Raw genomic sequence first — 24,915 nt, forward strand, 5'->3', positions numbered from 1 at the left:
GAAAGAAGATATAGAATGCCAATTTCCCAATCATAGGACTCATCTGATAGATCAAAATCTGATAATATGCATTATGTTGTAAAATTGTAATGTTTAAGATATATTAAGATATGTATATAATTTTCCATAATTCTTCAACTTAACCAACTTTTCCCATTAGTTAACTAATTGCTGATTCCAATTATGTTAGAAAGAGAGCTTATACAGTTTTATTTCTTAACTTGGAGTTGAGAACATATGAATAACATCTATATCATTCTTTTTACCTGTATTCATGTGTTTGAATATATCATAATATAAAAGAATGAATGGGACATAGGGGAATGGGGACCACATTAAAGAAGAGGGTCTATGAACAGTAAAGTTAGCTGAGGGTTAATAATTGACAAAGAGGGATTGTGGGTTGTTATAGTTGTAGTTGGGAAGATTCAGAATGCTACAAATTTGTATGCTGATGCAGATTATCTAGTGTGGAGGAAGATGTTGATAATGAAAAAGTGGAGAACAAACAAGGAGAGAAAATATTCAATTAAATTAGAATGATTGGGTTGCAGAACAAAACTGGGCTGTGTATTTGCATTTGATAGGAAAGGGATACTCTTCACTTTAATAAAAAATGTAAAAATAAAATTCCCAGGAACTTATATATTTGTGTATCTATGTAAACACACATGCACACACACACACACACACACACCAGTTATTTAAAAATAATACATTTTGTTTCTATCTCCAGCTCCATCTCTGACTCTAACTCTAATGTATTCTTTGAAAACAATTAAGATCTGCAACTTGAATACATTTAAGTTCCTACAAGATTCAGAGTATATCTGGCTTCCACAGTTCTACACTGTAGATTTACATGTGGGTAGACAGTGAAATGTAAAGTTAATTTGACACTTGGATCATCAAAAGAGCTAAGGATATAAGAATTAATCAGACTTCCCCACCGTAGGTGTTAAATGGTCAAAATATATGAAAGCAATTTGTTAGGAACAGTAGAATCCTCTTGCTTCTTCTCTACCTATAACTGGCCCAAACCTTTTCAAGTTTTTCTCCTAAATATATCTGAATCTGCATTCACTTATCTAACTGCCCAAGCATTCCTTGGTTCAAGCCATCATTATATTTCACTTGGATGATTGGTGTGGCTTTCTAAGGTGTTCTTGTTTCTAATTACTACACTAGTGTGATCTTCCTAAAATATAAATATGATAACATGATTTCCCTACATACAATCATTCTTTAATTTGTAGGCTTCACAGGACAAAACCCATGCCCTCATATGGCGTATGTGATTAACCATGCTGGAGGTCTTATTCAGGACCAGCTGCATAATGAAAAATGAAAATATGGGGTCCCTCGCTCATAAATTATTAAGAATTTCAAGATGATGATGAAATCATTAAACCTAGCATGGAGTTTTCTAAATCTGAGGCTCTGTGCACAGGTAGGATCCCCACGAAGCTGATCTTGATCTCACCACTTACTGCATCATCTTCCACATTTCCTGAAAAGAAGTCTCTGGTTTAGGAGTGTATGAGGAATTATAGGTCCTGAAATATGTACTGTGCTTTGTCTTTTCAGATTTCTGCAATCCCATGCATAGGTTCTGACTACAAAGCTTTTCTTTTTTAGATTCACTTGGAAAAATGTTGATTTTCCCTTGAGAACTCAGCCATTACCTCGTAATATTTAAAATTTTCTCTGAAAATTTAAATATTTTGATAACTTTCCTGGATGATACCATCATATGTAGTATATACTTATGGTTGTATTTATCACATATTATAGAATTCGCTGACATATTTTCCTCTAAGTTTGAATTAGTCCCAAGAGGAGGTTCAATATTTCAATTATATTTTAATCTCTCATGCTTGGTTCAGTGCCTGCTGTATATAAATACTTGACAAATGATTTTTTTTAATGATTCCTATAATAATTCTAAATATTTTGAAGTTCTGAGCCACTAATGTTTATTTGGACTGCCTATAAAAGTTCTTAGTGTCATAATTTACTATGACTTTAGATCAACTTAAAAGTTTGAGTTGCAAATGTTGGAAGAATTTGAAACCATCTATATGTGAAGACATTTGGAATGGTCAAAATATGTTTTAAAATATTCTATTAGATAAGTTACATGTGCTGTGAAACTCTTTCAAAACCTACCCTGGTTGAATTGATAGATTCAATTAATTCACTCCAACTAGGGATGAGAAAACAAATTAGATCCTTGTATTTCTGCTGATATTTTCATCTCTACTGTCTCTTCCATGATTTCTGTTCCGTTTCATCCCTACCATTATTTATGCTTATATTAGTTTTTCAGATATTGTTTGTAAACTATTATTGTGAAGCATAAGTCAAGTCATCAGAAATAATAATTTTGAACATCAAATGATTAAACAAGGAGAGGTGGTATAGGCTCCTTTACAGAAGATGTTGTAAGAATTGGAAGGCATCAAAGAAAAAGTATCAAAATGGCAATGACAATAATTGAAGAGCTCTAATAGCATTACCTTTTAAAATAGGTTATTTTAGAGTCATGTGCAAGTTTGATTTTCTGAAATAATACGTTTTTAGATAAATATATTGAATAGAAATTGTCCTTACTTACATATACTATAGAGTGCATAGTAAATAGGCTGTGCTTTGTGAACAAGTAAAAAAATTGTATTGTTTCATAGATTTTTTAAGAGCAAAAGTAGCGCTATTTTTGTTTCAATTTTATACTTACTATAATGATCCAAAGCATGATATTTTATTTAAATATCTCTAATTGGGATTTATATGTCAGAAATCATTTCATTTAGCAATTTTGGTCCTGTAAAAATTGTTATTGAAGATATTCTTCATCTCTTTATATGATACAGGACCCTAAAAAAGAGAAAACCAGAAAAACATGAACAAAGCCGGGCTGGGTGCAGCGGTGCATGCCTGTAGTCCCAGCTACTCGTGACAGGCTGAGATGGAACGATTTCTTGAGCCCAGGTGTTCAAGTCCAGCCTGGGAAACACACTGAGAACATATATCTTAAAAAAGAAAAGAAAAACATGAATAGAAAGAAAATTTAGTTGTCCAAAATAAATAATATAAGAATTGATTATATGAATAAATTAATAGGTATGCTGGAATAAAAACAGAAGTGTAAGGTAATTTGGTAGACTTTTGGTAGACTCTTGTGGTGATTTCAAAGAAAAAAAAAACAACACAAACCCAGAAACAAATAAACAAACAAACAAAAAACCACCTCAATAATCCACACTGAAATTCCCAGTTTCTTATGAGCTAGTAACTTTAATAATCAACTAGAGTATCCTTGAGGTTCCTGGGAATGCTGGTCCAGTAGTGGTTCCATTTTCCAATTCCTGGAATAATGCCATTATAATACAGGGACCTTTTTAGAGTCTGATCCTAGAAAGAAAGAAATGTTCAAAATAATTAATCCTATCATACCTAAACTTTAAAGCTGATAAGAGCATTAACAGCCTGTATTCCATATAAAAACAAATATGACAACAAAAACAAAAATCTTACAACTTCTAAGGATAGAATATTCACCTAAGCACAATATATAGAAAAATATTAAAATAATTTCTATATGATTTTTATTAAATAAAACAATTTCAATGTTCATATCTATAAACCATTTCTCAATGAAATCCATTTTCAAGTTCTAAAAACAAGTATGTGGGGAGTAACTGTAATATAACATCTAATTTATAAAGCATGCTTTTTTCTGAGATCCTTAAACTCTTTGTATATGCTATTTAGTTTATCTCCTGTTACTGATATCAAGCAGATAAGAAATTATTTGCCTTATTTTTCTCATTTGCCAGGATGATAAACTCTTACAATTACTGGAGTAACTTGTATTATCATTTAAACATTTGATGCCTCTCTTTGGGACCACACATATGGGTACATCCCTATGGTGCCCTGACTTAGAAGAGGCTTAGACTTCCCTGCCCCATTGGTGCTGGGAATGACCAGCTAACTTGCGTTGGTAAATGCAGGGAGAGGAGACATGAGATCTGCCATATCTAAGAAGATTTAGGAGCATTTCGGTGCTCTCTGCACTGCCAGTCTCTTCTTCCACTTAGAGCCATACCCGGGGGCATGGCATGATGCAGACATGCAGTCAGCCTATGTTGGATGAGCAAGGTAGAAATGAACCTTTGTTGCTGAAAGTCGCTGAGGGTTTGGGGGTCATTTGTAGCATGGCAAAATTTAGCTTAAGCTGTAGAATTACGTTAATATTTTAAAAACATATCTTATTCTATACTTGATTTTCTTTATGTTGACTTTACTTACAAAAGCAGAGAATGAAATAAAAGCCACAGGGAGTAAATGAGTTTATAGACAAGCAAAAGAAATGAGTTTGTGTTGATTGCTGAATATCTCATTTAACCTTCACAAATACCCTGAAACATAGTATTTGATCAATTTTTAGATGAGGACACTACGGCAGTTTTTAATAAAAAACCGTGCTGACTCCAAGAGTTGATGTGAATAATTACATTACAATGTAACTTAAATATATGGTAATATAATTAGATTTTAATTATTGGCACAGAAATATCTTGCAACTATTAAAAGAAATGTTCGTATAACAACTATGAAGTCAATTATATTCAAGTTAACATTAATTTAATTTGAAAGATAATAAAGTTAAGCTGAAACTATATCAAGCTTCAGAAAATGAATATGGTACCTATTGTTACAGCATAATTTTTTTTGTTTTTGTTTTTAGTTCAATAAGCTTATTCTATTTTGTACAGTATATGAATTTAATTCATAGACCACGTTTCTTCATTTGAAGGATTGATATACTTTTATTCCCACTTATCCTACCATTAGATTGTTTTCAATTCCAGTGGTACAAAGAAAAAAATTACATATTACATATTATATTTGTTAACCCTTTTCATAAAACTTGGATAATTAAAACAGTACTAATTAAAAACAAACACACATAATGAATCTCTGTGGTAAGTATATACTTAAAAATAATATCCGAATAGTTGAGGATACATTTAATTTTTCTATAAACATTGAAAGTAAAAAGCATCATTAATATATAGATTCCTTATAAAGAGATATATGATATACACATAAAAGTTGTTTCATTGAAATCTGAACATATGGGACATAAAGAACTCGCATTCCATAGATTGAAAATCCCAAATTAAGGCTTGAAGATGTTAAGTCACACAGCTCAACAGTGGTAAAGAACAGATTTGAATCCAATTTGGTCTCCTTTCTCCTTTTCATGCTACCATAAGATAAAAGCTCTAGATATAGCATAATCCTATTTAAGTAGATAGCTCAAAAAGCCCACAGAATTTACAATCTGATAACAATGACTGGAAATAAAACACAGATAAATATATTGACCAAAAGAATAGCTGAATGTCAGAGAAAACTGTAAATATGGAGACTATGAATCATGGATTCAGAAGCAGACGCCAACAAAAATAGCAAGTGTCAAACTTCTTTATATAAGCTAGCTGTTTATTTATATCGCTCTATTTGCAAAAATGATTGGAGATAACTTATAATAAAAGATACACTAAAAGCAAGGAAGACCAGTAAAGCCAGGTAAAAGGATAGAAGAAAAATAAGAAGAACACTAATTTAATAGAAGTTACTGCCCTTAAGCACCAAACATAATTCTGACTTCACAGACAAGTTAAAAAAGATATTCTACAAATTTCATGATTCCCATTTCTTAATAAAATAAGTCTACTTATCAAAGTATAGTTAGATATCATTGATGGTAATATATAGCATAATAACAATTCTTCAGGAAAAAGTAACCTTATTCAGTAGTCCTAAAATTTACTCTTCCATAGAATATAAAAAAGAAACACTACTTTTATTTTTGTCAATTAAATTTAATGTATTCCAAAATTTCACTCTCTGGATGTACAGGGAATTGAATTTAATCACTGTTGAATGTCACTTCCATTCCATTCATAATAGTGTCAATGTCATGTATCTAATGCAATTTAAGCCTTCGAAGAGGAACATGTGGTCTTTCTGCATTGTCACTGGTGACATCCTCTGTTTTGAGCCCACTCCTCTCCTATCCCTGGACGACTCTATCACTTGTAAGACACCATTGTCTGTGCTCCATTTTCTTCCTGTGCACCACACAGTTATTTTCTGGAGTGTGCTATCACAGTGACCATTCAGAGGGAGCTGGCAAGGGGCCCTTTTCTTGTGGAACATATAAAACTCCAATTCCTTTTGAAACATTTGATCCAGCAATCCCACTACTGGGTATTTACCCAAAAGAAAAAAAATCATTTCATCAAAAAGACACTTGTACTCACGTTTACTGCAGCACAAGTCAAAATTGCAAAGATGCGGAAACAACCCAAGTGTCCATCAACCCATGAGTGAATTAATAAAATGTGGCATATGTATACAATGGAGTACTACTCAGCCATAAAAAATGAATTAATAACTTTTGTAACAGTCTGGATGGAACTGAAGACCATTCTCCTAAGTGAAGTATTGCAAGAATGGAAAAACAAACATCACATGTATTCATTATTAAATTGGAACTAACCGAACAGCCCTCATGTGCACAATAGGAAGTAAAACTCAATGGAAATCAAACAGGTGGGAGAGGGAAGGCAGGGATGGGTGAAATCATACGTAACGGGCACTATCTGGGTGATCGGCACACTTATAACTGTGTCTCAAGCAGTACAAAAGCAATCCATGTAACCAAAACATTTGTACCTCCGTAATATTCTGAATTTTTAAAAAAGGAGGAAATTACAATGGAAATGAAAAAAAATGTTTAGGACTGAACAATGAAGGTGCCTCCTGGAAACTTGCAGAATAAAGCTGAATTACTATGAAGAGATTAATTTAAAACGTTAAATGTATTCATCTTAATTACAGTAAAATTCAAGTGTATACAAAAGTAGAGAGGAGAGTTTAATGAACTTCTATGTATCCATTATCCAGCTTCAACCATTATCAGCATTTGACCACCCTGGATTATTCCAGAGCAAAACATATCATACATTTCATCCATAAATACTTTAGCGTGCATCTCTAAAACACAAGCATCTCTCTTTTTTAACCAAACAACAATTCTATCACCATAATTAAAACAACTAATAATAATTCGTTAATAAAATCTTTATACAGTTTGGGAAAACAAATTTTGTAAAAAGCTCTTTAATACCCCTTTCTTTCATCTCTTACTAACTACAAGAAACCATTCTCTATATCTTCTTCTTCTCTGGATTAATTGTAAATATTCTCCCATTAAAGTCCCATTACATGTAACCAAAATGTTTAGACCCCCATAATATCCTGAATTAAATAAATAAATAAATAAATAAAATGTCCCAATATGCAAAAAAATAAAAAAAACTCCCATTACAAACACAATGTTGCTGGGAACTGTAAAATTGGATGTGAGTGACATTTAGTTTATACTTTTTATTCTTACTTATTTACTTTGTTAGATATACATTTATTAAAAATTTAAGGATAGTCAAAGTTACGTTTTGCTGATTTGTTGGTGGTGTTAGACTTGGAATTATAGGGATTTACTACTTATTTAGTTTAGGCCATTACGTTTTCATTATTGAAGACAGAGGAAATGGAAAAAAAATCCTTCTCAAAATTAGGATATTAGGATATGGTCTAAAATGTATTCACTTATCCTATGCCCAGTCACATTCATATTCTCTCCCTCTCTCTCTCTCTCTCTTCTTCTCAATGTAGTTAAATACACATAACCATTTTAACCTTTTTTAAATATGCAGTTCAGTGGCATCAAGTACGTTCACATTGTTGTGTAACTATCACCACCATCCATCTCCAGAACTTTTTCATCATCCCAACTGAAACTCTGTACTCGTTAAATAATAACTCCCCATTCTGCTCCCTCCACCTAATCCTGGGCAACCATAATTTTACCTTCTGTCTCTGTGAATCTAAGACAGAATTTGGCTATTGCGGGTACCTCATGTAAGTGGAATCATGCAATATCTGTCCTTTTGTGTCTGGCTTATTTCACTTAGCAGAATGCCTTCAAGGTTCAACCTTGTTGCAGCATGTGTCAGAACCTCATTCTCTCTTACTGTGTTTTTCTTTAGCTAGAAAATATGAATGTGTTTGGCAACAAAGCTGAGAAAGGACTTGGAATTAATGAGTCTTAGTGGGCAGCAAATTAAAGTATATCATTAGAGAGAGAAGCGGGGCAGGGGGGGAGGGCTCCTCCAGAGCAGAAAGGGAAACTGCAGAAGCTGATATTACAGCACTTGTATTTTTTTCCGTTGCACTGGAAAATTAATTTGAACACTTTTCAGCACTTCTTCATCTGTGGTTTATATTGGACACAGGGCCTTTTCAATTTATTGCTTAGTTTGAAAATGAACAAAAACTTTATAACAGCCTCCCTATCCATCCTTTCCTTCCCAAGTCTTATGAAAACCAGCAGGTTTTTCTATTAAAAACCTAGCCATGCGAATCCTGTAAGAAGATGTCATTGTTATAAAACAATGCCATGAGTGGCAAGGACACAGACTGCCAAGTAAACACAAAGGGTAAAAATCCGTCCACATGTTTCCACACCCTCAGACACTTATTCCAGTGTGAATTGCCTGTGAGTTTCTGATGACAGAACTTGGCCCACCAGATAATTCATTCTCAGAAGGGCTCAGCTCTCTCCAGAAACTGTCCTCATATTTCCCAGACGATTACAGCTTTTATCAAAAGCAGCAGTTGAGGAATGGGCAATCCCAGCATTAGAAAAGTAGGCCAGCTATGAAGACAAGTTTCACCTGCAGTAAGGCAAGAAAGCAAGGCAGTTGTTGGATTTGGATTCTCAAGAATAACAATAAGTTCATGTAACCAAAGATGGGAAAACCAGTGGTCATTAACTGGCAAATGACTTTCATATTCAGAAAATTAAATAGTTTATTTACAAACTTAGCTTATTTTTTTTTTTTTGGTCTTTGAAATATACAAGGCAAATGTACCCATAAATGCATAGTACTCAGAACAAAAATAATTCATCCTGAATGTGTGCATAATATAGTTATAGCTATAGATTTGCTTCTCCCTATATGCCCATATATACATTTTCTTTAATAGATGTTTATGAATCCTTCATATACCTTTTTTACATATATAAATAAGATTATTATAAAACTTATTGGAAATTTAAAGATTATCCAGCAGATTTAGCCTCCTGCTGCAATACCCAGTCTATGCAAAACCCTCACTCTGTAAAGCAACCTTGTGACTTTTATCGCCTGCATGGGTATCTTGTTACAACACAAGGATGAGATCAGGAAGTCTTTCTTATTGACGTGCATAGCGTGTGAGTGCTATTCTATGAACTCACTTGCCTGTTCTGGTTCTTGAGAAATTATTGTGAGTCACAGAGACCAAACATCATCGCCACCTTTTGCTTGGGGTGTACGTCTTGAATTCTAAACTGCAAGTTGTGCCTATTAAGAGATTCCATTTGTGGCCTGGCTTAGCCTTCTCCGTGTTGAACCTGCTATATAGAATCACGTGCCAATTTTTCCCTCATACTCTATGTCAGGCTTGAATTTCTAAATTCACACTAAACAACCAGACAAGCAACAAACCCCAGAACATTGCCTCACTACAAGGACTTCAAGGTTTTCTTCCCCATTGGGGCTTGATATCCTGGCTTCTGACTTCAACTTACAGTAACGACACACTCTCGATTTCATATGACATTACCCTCTAGCTGTAACTGATTTAGCTTTTCTGTTCTACTGCTCTGACTCACATCCCAGAATATTTCTTCCTTCTACCACAGATAAATGTACATTAGTCCTTTGCATATAATGAATGCAATTGACCCATGTACAATGTAGACAGATGCTATATCATTAATGACTGTTTTAAACAACTCTTGAATTATACCTGGTCTGAGGAAATCCTTGTATATTTATATTGGGGAGTATGAAAGTTTGTTGAGCTTAAGAATACTGAGTTATAGAAATGTCCCCTGTATTTCTGGAGACAAGATTTGATTTCAGAAGTCAAATAAGCCTTTGCCTTAAAGAAAAAAGTCCGAGGTTTTACAATGAAGGAAGAAGCATAAATACATTCATTATGTTCACTTACATATTCAAGATAAGACATTACTATTTATAATGTACATTAATATTAAAATTTCTTTCAGGAAGAGAAAAATAAAGAAATTACAACTGCTTCCTTTAGATTACAGTACTTTGAATTATATAATGTTACTACTCTGTGAGAGAAACATCATATGTTGATACATAAAAAAATTATAGCTCTGAAAGAAAAAGCTGTGCAATAGCTAGAAACTTCCACATTTACAAAATGATGCATTATAAAAAAAGAAGTAAAACTAGAAAAATTTCTCATATATAGTTAGCTCTTAGTAAGCACATCTCAAATAATGTGCTGAATTAAAGGATATTTTAATCTGTTAAAAATAGTTGAATATGAGAATCTAGAATTATTTTTCCAAGGTTAGAGTTTTTATGCCCAACTATCTCTATGAATAACTTAGCTGACCTGATATATATGTACACTCATACACACAAATGAAAAGAGAAATAAAAAGGATTATCAGAAGTGCTAAATAAAATGGCATCAAAAATTACAAAATTATCTAAAAATAGCTAAGTATTCTAGGTTTAGTCTTTTTTTCTTTTTTTACATTTTTTTTATTTCAGCATATTACGGGGGTACAAATGTTTAACTTATGTATATTGCCTTTGCCCCACCCAGGATAGAGTTTCAAGCGTGTCCATCCCCAGACGGTGTGCACCGCACCCATTAGGTGTGTATATACCCATGCCCTCCTCCCTGCTCCCATCTGCCCGACACCCGATGAATGTTACTACTGTATATGCACTTAAGTGTTGATCAGTTAATACCAATTTGATGGTGAGTACATGTGGTGCTTGTTTTTCTAGGTTTAGTCTTAAGCAAGACAGTAAAGCAAATTTAGATAATTCAAAGAAAAACATGTTAGATGAACTCATTATTCCATCTCATATACCTAGTTCTTTTCTTTTACAGAACCATTAAAGCATGTCCCAGAATATTATAATACACTTGTTCATGCATACATTAATTTTATAATTTTTGTATCTCCCATTAGAGAGACCCAGAAAATCTATAAAAAAAGGAACTATTTTGTTAAGTTTACCCTTGATTACTTAACTGGACAAAACATAGTCTCCATAAAATATTAGTAAATTATATGAAAGTTGTTCTTCTGTTTACATTTCAGGATATAATGAGTCATTTTCTAAAAAATAAATTTCATTATGTATATTTGAGGTTTACAACATGATGTTATGGGACACTAATAGATAACAAAACGGTTAGTATATTGAACTAAATTAAAATATCTACTGTATCACATAGTTACTTTTATTCTTGTGACGAGAGGCTAAAGTGTACTTATTAACAAAAATCCCAAATGCGATATAGATTGTATTAACTATTGTCCTCATGTTGTGCATGAAGTCTCTACACTTATTTTTTTCTATGTATCTGTAACTTTGTGTCCTTGGGTCTACATCTCTGCATTTCCAACACTCCCACCTCCACCCATGGTAACCACTGTTTTATTCTCTCTGTATATTTTGAATTATCCATACATTTATCCACATTCATCATTTAGCTCATGCTTACTGAAGGCCTGCCTATACATCATTTCTGTGCTTGATACTGTACACGCCTCTGTACTTCGAGGAGCCTAAATTCCTAAAATTCAGAGAAGGAGACAAACAGAAAGGCAAGTTCAACCCTGGGACAATGTTCATAAAAAGATGAGAGACATGGAAAAAAGCTTCAATTATCCATTTGAAAGCTATAGATACAGTTTAGGGGATTCATAATTAATATTTCTTTTCATAATAATCTCAGTGGGAGGATCAAGCAAATGTAAATTTCATGATAAAAAAGGTCAACCAATAGTTGGTCTAATGAACAAAATAAAAATGTTTTCACTTCTCAATAATATATTCTATTTCAGTCGTGGAGGCTAGCCTGAGGCATTAGGTCAATTAATGTAATAACGTGGTACATAGAGATTTAGGCAAAACAAGTGAAATTTAATTTATTGGTCTCATGTTAATAACTGAGGGTCCAGCAGAGAGAAATAACATAATTAAAGAAGAGAAAAATAAAATTTATGAGGGAAACTGAAGGAACTAGTGAAATATAGCCTAGAAAAGAGAAGGCTAAAAGATATTTAATTTCATTCTTCTTACACTTAAAAGGATATAGTAGAGGCATTATATTAGGGCTGAAGACTGGTGTGAATGCCAATATAAGCCTGTCAATAATAAAAAATATATGTTCATCTATGGCATTTGGGCATTTTATATTTATTCAAAATTGTTTTTTCCATAGAATTATGTGATTTTAGCTCTGGATTTATGGATAAGAAATAATTTACATAGGCTATAACGTGAGTGAGTGAGAGTTTTTGATGTGCTTTCTCTATGGGTATTTTTGCAGGGTTATTTGAGTTGTGCTTTTGTGGCACAGTCTGGAGATATATGATAATTGGGTCCATTCTGTTTCTTTTTGAAAGTAACAAGTAGTTAATATTAATATATTAATTTAATATACTTATTAAGTAAGTGTAAAGATTTATTAAAATAAACCTACTACATTATAACAAATATCATTAGTCACTTAGTATGCCCATTGGACCACTTTTTCCTAAATTCATAAAACCATTTAACCAATGAGGAAATTATAGGTATGGACAAGAGCTGAATCCATGATTTGTACATTTAATTCTGCAATCTATTGAATATTTATATTAAACATTTCTTACAGTTTGAAAGTTACCATGCAGTGATTACTTCAGATATTTTGAAAAGTAACTTCATTCTCATGTTTTCTAGTGCTTTTATTACTTCAGCTCTTTTTATACTAAAATGGATTTCTACTCTGATTCACAATTCTACTCTAATTCATAATACCTTAATATTTCATTACAAGATGATTAGATTAACAAAACAAAAAATTCATATTATGAAAATAAATGAGTAAAATATATAGATTGTAACTATTATTAATATCATACCATCAATTTTTAGTTCAAATCATTAAAATAATTCAAATATTTTAAGGTTATGAAACCAAAACTTGATAAACAAATATTAGAAAAACATTTATTTTTCAAGCTATTCTTTTTCCAGTTCTGTATTCAAGTTAACATTAAGTAGCTATTTTGTTTCCCTATGTGTTCAGGGCTATTCTAGTTTGTATGATCTCTGTTCACAAGTATCTTAAAGTATATTTAAAAAGAGAAAAAGAGACATAGGTATAAAACTTTAGGAAATAACAGGTCAGTACGTAACCAGGTTCCTAAGTGTAAATTACAGACCGCATGTGTTCATTAAGAGAAGATAATCAATGGAAGTGAGGTGCAATCAGGGAATCTTTCACAGAGCATGGTGCCTGTTGTGGCTTGAAGCAAGACTAGGATCCAAAACTGGTTAAGAGCAGTCGAAGAATATACAAATAGCTGAGCCAAAACAGAATTTGTGCTGGAAAGGTAGGAAAACTAAACTGAATGGAATTGTCACAAAGGCAAAACCTTGGGAGGGAAATGAAGTAAAAAAAGCTACATGTTTGATTGAGAAGTTCAAACTTACTCAGCATAGCAAAGGGGTTTGACTAGAGACAGGAATGGCAGGGCACCAGGTGGCGAGTCTGCTGGATATACAGTGTCTCAATGAATAAAATAAACAAGAAGCACAGATATTAAACATTGCTCACTAGAAAGTTAATTTAGAACAACTAGCAATAATACATAGAAAGATTATATGATAAATCCAGGAAAAGTTTTAGTTATTGCTAGCAATACTAAGAAATGGTATCCCTCCCAACAAATTACGTCTTTTACTTAATCTTCCATAGTAGTGCTAAGTGGTTATCCCACCTCTCCTAACTCTACCCGCTCACATCCCAGTGGAATGGCTTCCCATCTCCCTGTCACTTCCTTTCTTCTCTGGATGGTTTAAATTGAAAGTCACAGTTTCCTGGGCCTGGCTGGTAAATCAAGTTTGTGTAAGTGCATAAACTCACAGAAACCAGTGGTGTCCTGAAGCTGGCTCACATCCCATGAGAGCTGTGTGCCTATCTTCCCAACTACACGTACAACGACGTCATGCTGGGAACCTGAAATTTACTATGATGGGAATGTTTACACCATGAAAACTGGCAAATGCTGTAAATACAGGGGTTTGGGGAGAGCAGTTTGTTAAATATTGATTAACACACCACTGTGTACAAACGTATAGTTTTTCCATATTCTTTCCAATTATTTTTTTCTTAGTTCCAGTTTTTATCAATCAATTAGAAAACAACTGTAGAGTAATTATAATGCTTAAGACTGCTAGGCTAGAAAGTATGAACATGAAAGCTCACAATCTCTTCTTCTTAGTGCAATGTATAATATTTACAAATGATGAAATCTGATGTGCTCACTCTAACAGAGTTTTTTTCTAAATGTCTAGGTGTTCCAATATTCCCTAATGGATACACTATAGGAAGAAAAGAAATCAGAGTTGACTTCCATGACAACTCCTTGGCTTTAGAACGGATGTCCTGCCAGAAGCAATCATCAAACAGCAGGTAACAAGACATCTTTAACAAGAATTCCTGCGGCAGATGAACTTACAGTTGGCAAATAATCTAGAGCTTAGCACTTAGAATAAGAGCACCAATCTTCAGGTACAAATCTGTGAATTGCTCTTTAATACTTGCTCTCATAATTATTCTAATAAATCTGAGAGTCTGATATAACTTGCTAGAAGCTCCCTGAATCATTTTGTAAACATGTGATAACACTGTGTCTGACAGCGGAACATCATTAAAGAAACAGCAGCTTGAATGAAAGAAGAATCTTAAGCTCCCAGATTTGCCAGGGGACCTCCTCCCACAGAGATTTGGGGTAACATCAACAAAGTTGTGGCACATTTATTCTAGGCTACTTCAGTAGTAATAGCATCTACTGATGATATGTATGTGGTTCATTCATTCACTCAACATAAACATTAAGTTTTTATCATGTGACAGGCAATGTTCCCATCACTATGTCTTCCTTATTGAAATTACAGTCCAGTAGCGAAGCTGACAGTAAGCAATTACAAATCTGTTCAGGTAAAGGTGTCTCAGGTAAGAGAGAGAGTGGCCTTTTAGGGAACTGAAAGAAATTCAGTAGGGCAGGAGAGGTTACTAGGGGCAAAATTATTACAAAATTGCATGCAATTAAAAAATGAGATTTTGACTTCTTAAGAAAAATGGGAAAGTATTAAAATATTTAATTTATTTATTTAATTTGATGTATAGGAGTTAAAAAAAGGAAATTTTATTTGAAAAAGAACTAGAATTTAAAAGGAAAAATACTTATATATTTTAAAATAGACTTAGGCTTAATATTTTAGTACATTATAATAATATCTGGAAAAATTCAGATCCCAGATAAAAGCCAAAGCAGTGCTCTTGACTGACAAGAATATATACAAACTCCCAAGAATTGGCTCACCAGGAACACAGAATTAGAAATTTATCAAGGCAAGAGCAGACTACCACTCTGCCAAAGTTTGCATCATTGCAGATGGTTATGGGAAGTAGTGCTTTAACATGGGAATTCATCCCACTCATTGTTCCACTGTTTTTCGCTAAACAGAAATCAATGTTTGGAAAGTTTCTCTGCCACACTCGCTCTTACTAAGCAGGTCAGTGTCTGTACCTTACCCTACACACCTACAACACAAAGGGAGGAAATACATAAGGGGCATAAAATGACACTAAAAATGTGCAGCACTTTGTTGTCCCAGACCCAGAGTCAAGTTTGAGATGTTTGAAAAACCTTTACCCTTTCTTCTATTTATCTGAAGAGTCTATTGGACTATCTTTGTTAAAAAAATAAAAGGCCCTATTTAAAATCTCTGCCTGCCATTTTTAATTTCTATGGGTCTTGTGGTGTCTCATACCACATTAACCTACTGTGTTCATCAGAGAAATAGAGGTTACAATTTTAAAAGACAGTACACTGCCTTAGATCTTTGTTTTGTACTCCTTATGTATTTCCTATGTACATTAGAGACTGTTTCTCAGCTGTGTTAAAATCTCCAAGTTATCCCTGTTTTCTTTCTCAATACATTTAAAGATGCACACAAATGAGATCTTTAAAGGGTTTTAACCATTCTGCGTATGTTATAGAAGGTATTGGATAAATTATGGTGAAGAAGTGATGAGGATGATAATGATAATAGCAATGAAGATTCTGGCAGCCAAATTTTCAAAGTGCCAAAAATCTGGATTAATCGTAGAGCAGTGTGAAAATCACCATAGTCATTCTTTTTTTTTTTGTTTGTTTGACGCACATATCACAAAATACAGTTTCATCCTCACTTGCTAATTGCATTCTATAGCTCCACAAGAAAGCACCATAAAATAGCACAAAAAAAAAAAAAAAAACCTCACTGTAGCTGAAATTGGACAAACACAACTTGGATTCTTAGCAGTTATGTCAACTATTAACTATCTGTTTTACTTGAACAAGTTTCTTAATTTCTCCAGCCCTTGGTGTCCTTGTCTATAAAATAAGAAAAGCAATAATCGGTGTTACAGGAGTTAAATGAGACAACATATATAAATGTCTTAGCATATTGTCTGTCGGTAGTTAAATGCATATTCTTCCATCTAAATTTGGAGGAAAAAAATGGTGTTACTCCAAATTTGCTTTATATGGCTCTTTCAATACTGTATTAAGCTGTAAAGAACTAAAGAATATATTTTCAGTAAAAATATTTTCTTTAGCATCCATTCATTACAATAATTTAATTTCCTTTAATATTCATACTGTCTGAAGTTATTGCTAATTTAATATATTCTACTATAAGGAAAGGATAAATAGTTATCCTATGTGTATTGTCAGTACATATATTATACCTTGAATCGTTTCCATTCCTTGTGTTGTTCCTTTTGCAAATATTTATTTTTGACCTCCTCCTACAAAGGAATATGAGATTAGTTTGATCAAATGAGTCAGTTTCTTTCAAGTATTTAGTATTCCTTACTGTGGTTTCAACCACTAAATTTACAATCAAAGCAAACCTGGAACATGTATAGTTGAGGGCAGCTGGAAAATAATTGAATTGTCACTTTGTGAAAAAAAAAAAATGAGGTAACTTATTTGAGTAATTCATCAGATGTGAGCAATAAAGTCAGACTTTCAAAGATAAACCAAGTCTGAAAATATTGTTTCATTAGTACTTACAATTAATAATTATCATATATATAAATAATTTACTTATACTTATATAAAGCAAGATGCAACACCCTCCCCCCAAGAAAACACACACACTGAGTCTTCCCCGGCACTCTTGCATCTTAATAAAACTACCATTTTATAAAACAGAAAACAAGTAAGAAACAGAGGGTGAAATTAAACCTGTGCCCCATTTTTATAATAAAGGTTTGACCAACATGATCTCTATAGTGCTGTGTAATGCTAAGATCATTATTCCATTTTTTCTGTGTATATCATCCTTTTTGTTTTGTTGCTTTGAAATTCAGATTGTGAACATGAGTAAACATGTCTACACACATATTAAATATTTACATAATATTTATACAAAAATTAAAACTCAACATCTACCTACAATAATTTCTCACAGAGCTTTAGTTATCAAATGTTAAAGGAAACTTTACATTTTAGAAGGACATGATTATGCTTCTACTACATTTTACATGTTTTCGAAGAACCTGATTAAATACATAAATATACAAACTGCTTAAGCAGAAAAAGGAGTGTACTACTTAGTATTCCAGCTATTAATATCAAAATGTATCAGAGTACCTTATAGACTATGGATGATCAAAATAACTCAAATGATAGTGATTTTAGTTTCATACATTGTCACATATAATAAAACTATAAAAGACATATAACGTACAACAACTTATTTTCCTTCTAAAATACAGTCTTTCACATAACATAGTAGTAAGTTTTTAGTTGTTCAACATTGGACAGTAATTTGTGCTAACTAATTTAAAAATCAAATAAATTGATGGTGGCTATGTCACATGTTTTATTCATTTTCAGCAAGTATGAATGAACTGAAATGACACTAAACATAATTTAAACATTGCATAATTCAACAGACACATAAGTATCTTACCTTGTTCATTACTTATGTTTTTACTCTAGTGTTCAGAAAACACCGGTTTACAATGATTCCTAGGTGTACTATATAAAACTACTTTTTTTTTTCTTGGAGACTTGTGATAGCTTAGCGATTTCTTTTGAAATCATGCCTGTAATGACTCTCATTGTGAAGGGAACTTTAGGATTAATTGTAGTGGATATGGCTTTTCTGACATTATTATTCCTCATACAAGGATAATCTGCTGGATAACTTCACATTGTAGAATAACTAATAACCCCATTCTCTTTTTGGCAGTCCAAATGAAACATCTTTCAGGGAAAACAAAAAACAGATGTTCAACATTAGCAGATGTCGAGGGTGACACACTAAACATATGCAGGGAGTGGAAATCCTAGATCTTCTCACATGTGTTAGAAATGCTGACCAGCACACGGAGGATTTCCAAGTAGCATCATTTGGTTTTGTAAGAGTAGAATTTCATTCATGTATTAGATAATGATATCCTCCCACATTCCAAGCTCTGCACTGTGCCAAAACTATTTTTTTTCAGATAAAAGTAATGATACCCTAGAATTTTCAAACTGTAATTAGTTCTTTTATTTTCATATAATTTCTACACAAAAGAACAAAATAAGCAAAGGATTGTAATATGTGAAAATTATTTATCTAATCCATCAAAATAAATTCTTAAACTTATCTATTTTCCCCAAAATTCCAGTGGCTTCCTCCATTTTTCATTTTGGGCATACTCAAATGCCGTCTTCTCAGTGTAGACTTTTCTTGTTCAATTCAAGCAGAATAGTTGACATTCTACACTTATTTTTCTCCCCACTATAAACTTGGTGAAAGTAATGAGTCACTTGACTGTTTTACCAATCTATTTCTAGTTCCTAGAATATAGGAGATGGTCGATGCTCCATAAATATTTGTTGACAAAATGAAAGAGGACATAGACCAAGGCATTTTTCTCCTCCCTCCCCTCCTCCTTCTCTCCTTCCTCTTTCTCTCTCTCTTATTTGGAGGAGATGCATCCTGACCTAATCAGTACCACAGTACCCTGCATTTGATAGACAAGCGATAAACATCATTCAACTAAATTAAGGTGCTATTCTAGCCCCTAAGTGATGTTTCAGTCAACATGATTTTTAATTGAAGCATAAAGTGCATACAATAAAAAATATACTTTTCTTATATTTTATGTTTGATCAACATTGACTTTTATTATACATATGTGTTGCTCTTATCCCAAACAAGTTAAAGAACCTCTCTATCACTTTGGCAAGTTCTCCTATAACCTTTTTTAGGCAAACCCTTTTCACAAAGTCAATCACTTTCTGACTTCTATGATCATAGGTTAGTTTTGACTATTTACTAATTGAAATCATATACTATGTCCTTTGATGTTTCCAGTTTTATTTTCTTAGCATAATATCAGTAAGGTTTTTTGTGTTGTTACATGTACCAGTTTGTTACCTTTCACTGGCAAGTAGTATTGGATTGTGTTAATGAACTACACTTTGTTGATCAATTTTCCTATTGATGGATATTTTTCAATTATTATTAGAACTTAAACTGCTATGAACATTTTTTTTTAAATTTTTTGTGGGTTCACTTCTTTTTACTCTTGAGTTAAATACTTAGAAGTGAAAATGCTGGATCATAGGGTAAATTTAGGTATAACCTTAGAGAAAATGGTCAAAGATTTCTCCGAGATCATTGGGTAATTTTACACTGACACCAGCAGTGTATAGTAGTGCCAGTTGCTCTATGACACCAAAGTCATGAAGATATTCTATGTTTATTTCAAGAAGCTTTACAGTTCTGTATTTTATGCGTTTTTGATCTGTAATGAATTATTATTTATGAATAAAGTAAACATAGGGATTGTGGGGTTTTTTATACAAAAATATTCAGTTATATTTTCCTTTTCTCACCTTTAAATTTTAGCCTTTGTAGAGAATATGAAATGGTATCTAACTGTGGTTTTATATCAGATTTCCCTAAAGGTTAAGATTATTGAAGACTTTTCCATGTGTTTACTGGCCATTCTTGTACCTTCCTTTTTGAGTTGTCTGTTCAAGTCCTTTTCCCATTTGGTAATTGGGTATTTCATCTTATTATTGATGATAGTAGTAGTACTTTACATATTCTGCATACACATCTTTATTCATATTGATGTACTGTGCATATTTTCCCAGTCTATGGATTTCCTGTTGATTTATTAGTTATGTCTTTTGATGAATAGGTATTGAGTTTATCATTTTAGAAAATTTTATATCAGTGACTTTTTTTCCTAAGAAGTATTTGCTCACACCAAGGTCATAAATATATTTTGCTGTGTTTTACTCTAGAATCTTTATGGTTCTGAGATTTATGCTTAAATGTTTGATCTACCTTGAATTTTTCTTTTCTGTATAGAGTGAAGCAGAACTTAAAGTTCATTTTCCATAGAAATGTCTAATTATAAAGGTTTATTCTTTCTTCTTTGAACTGACTGTAATCTTGCACAAAAATCTATTGACAACATATATGAGTCTATTTCTGAACTCTATTGCAGAATTCAATGTTCTGTTGACCTATTCTTTTTTATGTCAATATGACATTTTGTTGATCATTGCAACTTTGTTGTTAAGTCTTGAAATCAAGGGTAAGTACTCCAGCTTTGTTCTTTTTCAAGATTCTTTTTCTTGCTATTTATTATAGATCTTTTGTCTTTCCACTTAAATTTTAATATAGCTTAATGATTTCTGAAAAAATTGATAGAGATTCCTTTGAATTTATAAATAAACTTGGAAGAATGAACATCTTGAAAATTATTGAGTCTGCCAATCCATGAACATCGTATATCTCTCATTTATTTCAATGCCTATAAGTTTATGTAGTAATGTTTTCTACTTTTTAATGTAATGATTTTATGGCTCTTCTTTTAGATTTATTATGAAGTTTTACACATCTTGTTTTAGGTTTAATTCTAACTATTTTATGTTTTCTGACACTACTCTAAATGGTATCTCAATTTTCTGCCAGTTGTACTTTGCTAATATATCTAAATACAATTAATTTTTATACATTATCTCATAGTATCATTATAGTAGTATTTTGTAGATACCACTGAGTATTGTACATATACAATTGTGTTGTCTGGAAATAAAGACAATTTTACTTCATTTACAATATTAATGCCTTTCATTTATTAATTTTTCTTGTCTTTTTGTGCTGTCTTGGTTTCTAGTAGTGTTGAATAGAAGCAGTAAGATGATTGCCTGACCTTAGGGGAAAGGAGTGTCAACATTAAGTATAATCTAGGTCAAAATTTTATATAGATATCATTTATTGATTGAAATTTTTTTTCATGTCTTAGTTTTCTGAGGGTTTTTGTCAAAAAGTATGTTCTTTTTTTTCTTGCATGTATTGAGATGTTCATATGACTTTTCTCCTTTATTCTGTTAATGCAGTGAATTATATTAATTGGTTTCCAATGTTGCACAAACCTTGCACTTCTTGTAAAAACTACACGTGATCATTATGTATCATCTTTTTGATGATAGCTAGATTTGAACTCCTAATACCTTGTTAAGGATTTTTATGTATGTTCAAGAGGGACATTTGTAATTTTCCTTTCTTGTAATGCTATTTTTAGGAATAGAATTGGGGTAATGCTGACTTCATAAAATATGTGATATATTCCCACCTTCTGTATTTTCTGAACGACTGTACATTATTGGTATTATGTCTTCCTTAGATATGTGGTCGAATTCACTGGTGAAACTATCTGGGCCTGGAGTTTACTTTGTAGGACAGTTTTTTATTGCAAGTTTAATTTCTATAACATGTAGAATTATTTAGATTTTCAGGTTTGATAAGTAACTTCTTTTTCCAAAGGAATTTTTACATTTAGTTTAGATTGCAGAAATTATTGGAGTTTGTTATTCATAATATCACCATGTAATACCAGCACTGTTTGCAGTTTTTCTAGTCTGAGGCATCCCTGAGCTAAGGGGACAAAGAATGTTTACATTGGATGAATGTTTGAAACTTTATTGAAAGACATAAAGGACTTGGAATTACTAAAGTGAAAAGAACTGTAAAAATTACTAATATACCTGAGATCTCATCTGGTGACAATTAAAAATACTTCAAAAACTTGACTTTTGAGAGGTGATGGGGTAAGAATGAAGATGCTTTCTACCTGCATCCTGCTGACGCCAGTGCATTCAAAAACCTTTTGCTACACTGGCTAAAATTTAACATTTAGGTCATAAAAATAAGTTATAGTCAAAATTGTAGGTAACAAGAATATGGAATTTTTTAAAAATCTTTATTTTTGGGAAGGTTTAAAATAAAATATGGAAACATATCTCAAAAAGATTAGATCTCACCCAAAATAGCCTATGTTAACATATTCTGGTATTCTTTAGGCTTTTGAAGTTTTTTTCAGCCTTTTAATAGTCAAATATAAGACAAACAGAAAAGAAGCATGATACAAAAATATAGAATTTAATTAACTGTTACATAGCAACTATTGCCAGGATCCTAGAGCCCAGGGTATTCTTATCCCCAATCACAGTTCCCATCTTCCCAAAGAAACCTACTGGTTTAATATTAACAATCATCATTTCCTTCCTTGTCTTTGTAGTTCTACCATGTAAAAATGCATCTATAAGCAACAGTTTAGCCTGTTTTGAACTTCATATGCATGGATTTATACAACCACTTTCATGTCTAGCTTCTTTCTCTCAATATCATGCTTGTGATATTCTGCTGTTGTCCAAAGCTAAGTTCTTTCAATTTCAGGGCTTTATGATACCCCATTAGATGAATACTTATATATCACTATGGATTCTTCCATTCAATTGATGATGACTATTTGTTTTTAATATTTTACTAAATAAAGCATCTATGTTGCTTATTAGGTTGATCAGTCAGCATGTTGTCAATCACTTAAAATGAATGCTGAAATTACAGGTACAACTGAAGAATTCAATATTTTAAAAGGCATCAAAAAACAATATATTTGTTACAATTAGAAAACTGGTTTTAAATTTTTCATTTCTATCTGTTGCATACAGATACAAGTCTGTTTCCTATTTTTGCTTTCTACAAGCTTGATACCATTTTACTGCATTACTTTTTTATTACTGCTAATAAGTTACCATAAACTTAGTGACATAACACAAAAATTATTACCTTACAATTCTGTAGGCTACAAGTCCAACGTGGATCTCACTGAACTAAAATCAAGGTGTGGGCAAGGTTGCATTCCTTTTTGGAGGCTTGAAGGGAGAATCCATTTCCTTGCCTTTTCCATTTTCTAGAGGTCACTCACATTCATTGACTGTGTCATCCTTCCTCGATCTTCAAAGCCAGATCTTTCACCCATAGGTATATCTCTTTCTGACCGCAGGGAAATGTTCTCCACTTTTAAGGACTCATAAAATTATATGGGGCCCATCTAGATATCTTCCCATACAAAGTCCATAATTTTAATTACATTTACAAAGTCCCTTTTGCCATATAATTTAACATATTTCCAGGTTCAGAGAATTAAGGCATGGGCATCTTTGGGGATCATTATTCTTTTAAAACTCTTTTAGACTTTTCTTATTCAATTGGTCTATTTATTCTATAAAATTTTCAGTTTATTTTTTCATAGATTATTTGTCAACATGGTTTTAAATCTAAACTTTATTAAGAGGTAATAAATAAAAATCTCCCTCTTGTCTTTCAACCCCATTTTATTCCATTTCTATACCTACAACTTAACTACTATTCTTATCTCTTGTTTGACTTCCAGAATTACTTTTTGAAATTTCTTTGTGCACCTATAGACAAATATAAATATACATTCTTATTTTAATCATGATCCTGCTTTGCATAGTCATTCTTGGACCTATGTTTTTCAGTCATTCAGGGATCCAAGCCTTTTTTGTCTAATAGCTCCTCCATTCCAGAAGACTCCTCCAGATCCTGTACATTCAGACTTAGACAAAAGAAGACGGAGAATGAATAACTGTAGTGGAGGAATCTGAAAACTGCAAGGAAATATGGAAAATGTAATTGATCTGCGTCTCGAGGAGAAAAATAAAAAGATTTTGATGAGCAAGTAGCTAGTCTATGTTACAGCATTGCTTCTAGATCTTTGTCAACTGCAAGGATAGCTTATGGTTAATCATAAAGAAGGAAAATAGATAGAGATAAATGCCAATAAAATTTTGCAAAGTTCATGTTAAACACTGAGTTGTTTTGCAAAGCAGAAACATGTCATTGAAAAAATAATAGAGACATTCTAATAAACATTGAGATCTTAAAGTAACAAATCTATCTTTTTTTGGTAGATGACATTGAAATAGCTTTATTCAGATTTTGTTATAAGTAGTTCTTTACATAGACATTTTCATACAACATGTATTTTTTCCAATTTTTATTTAAATAACCCTTAAGAAACCATCTAATTTTAGTGCAGTTATAAATAGAGAATCTATGAACTAATCTGTAGCTGAAGATGCTGAAGATTCTATCCTTAAGTAAATATTAGTTGACAAATTATATTTCTTTCTATTTAAAGTATGCCAATAATCACCTACACTCTCAAATCTATCACCAAATATTAATATTGTCTCTGAAAAAATTAGGCACCTAGAGGAAAAGAAAGAAAATAGTAATTGCATGTACACTTTTTTAAAATGTATGATAACTTTTTAGTGAAATATAATCA

General features: G+C 32.3%; 1 protein-coding gene across 1 annotated transcript in view; it reads right to left on the reverse strand.

Annotated features, from left to right (window-relative positions):
- Positions 1 to 3,297: 3,297 nt before the first annotated feature.
- Positions 3,298 to 24,915, reverse strand: part of CNBD1 (cyclic nucleotide binding domain containing 1) — a 345,001-nt gene continuing 323,383 nt past the window's right edge. The window contains exon 12 of the mRNA XM_045560473.1: positions 3,298 to 3,414. Within this exon, the coding sequence (XP_045416429.1) occupies positions 3,298 to 3,414 (117 nt within the window). The remainder of the gene's footprint in view (positions 3,415 to 24,915) is intronic.

This window comes from Lemur catta, chromosome 9, assembly GCF_020740605.2.
Source record: "Lemur catta isolate mLemCat1 chromosome 9, mLemCat1.pri, whole genome shotgun sequence".
Taxonomy (NCBI): Eukaryota; Metazoa; Chordata; class Mammalia; order Primates; family Lemuridae; genus Lemur; species Lemur catta.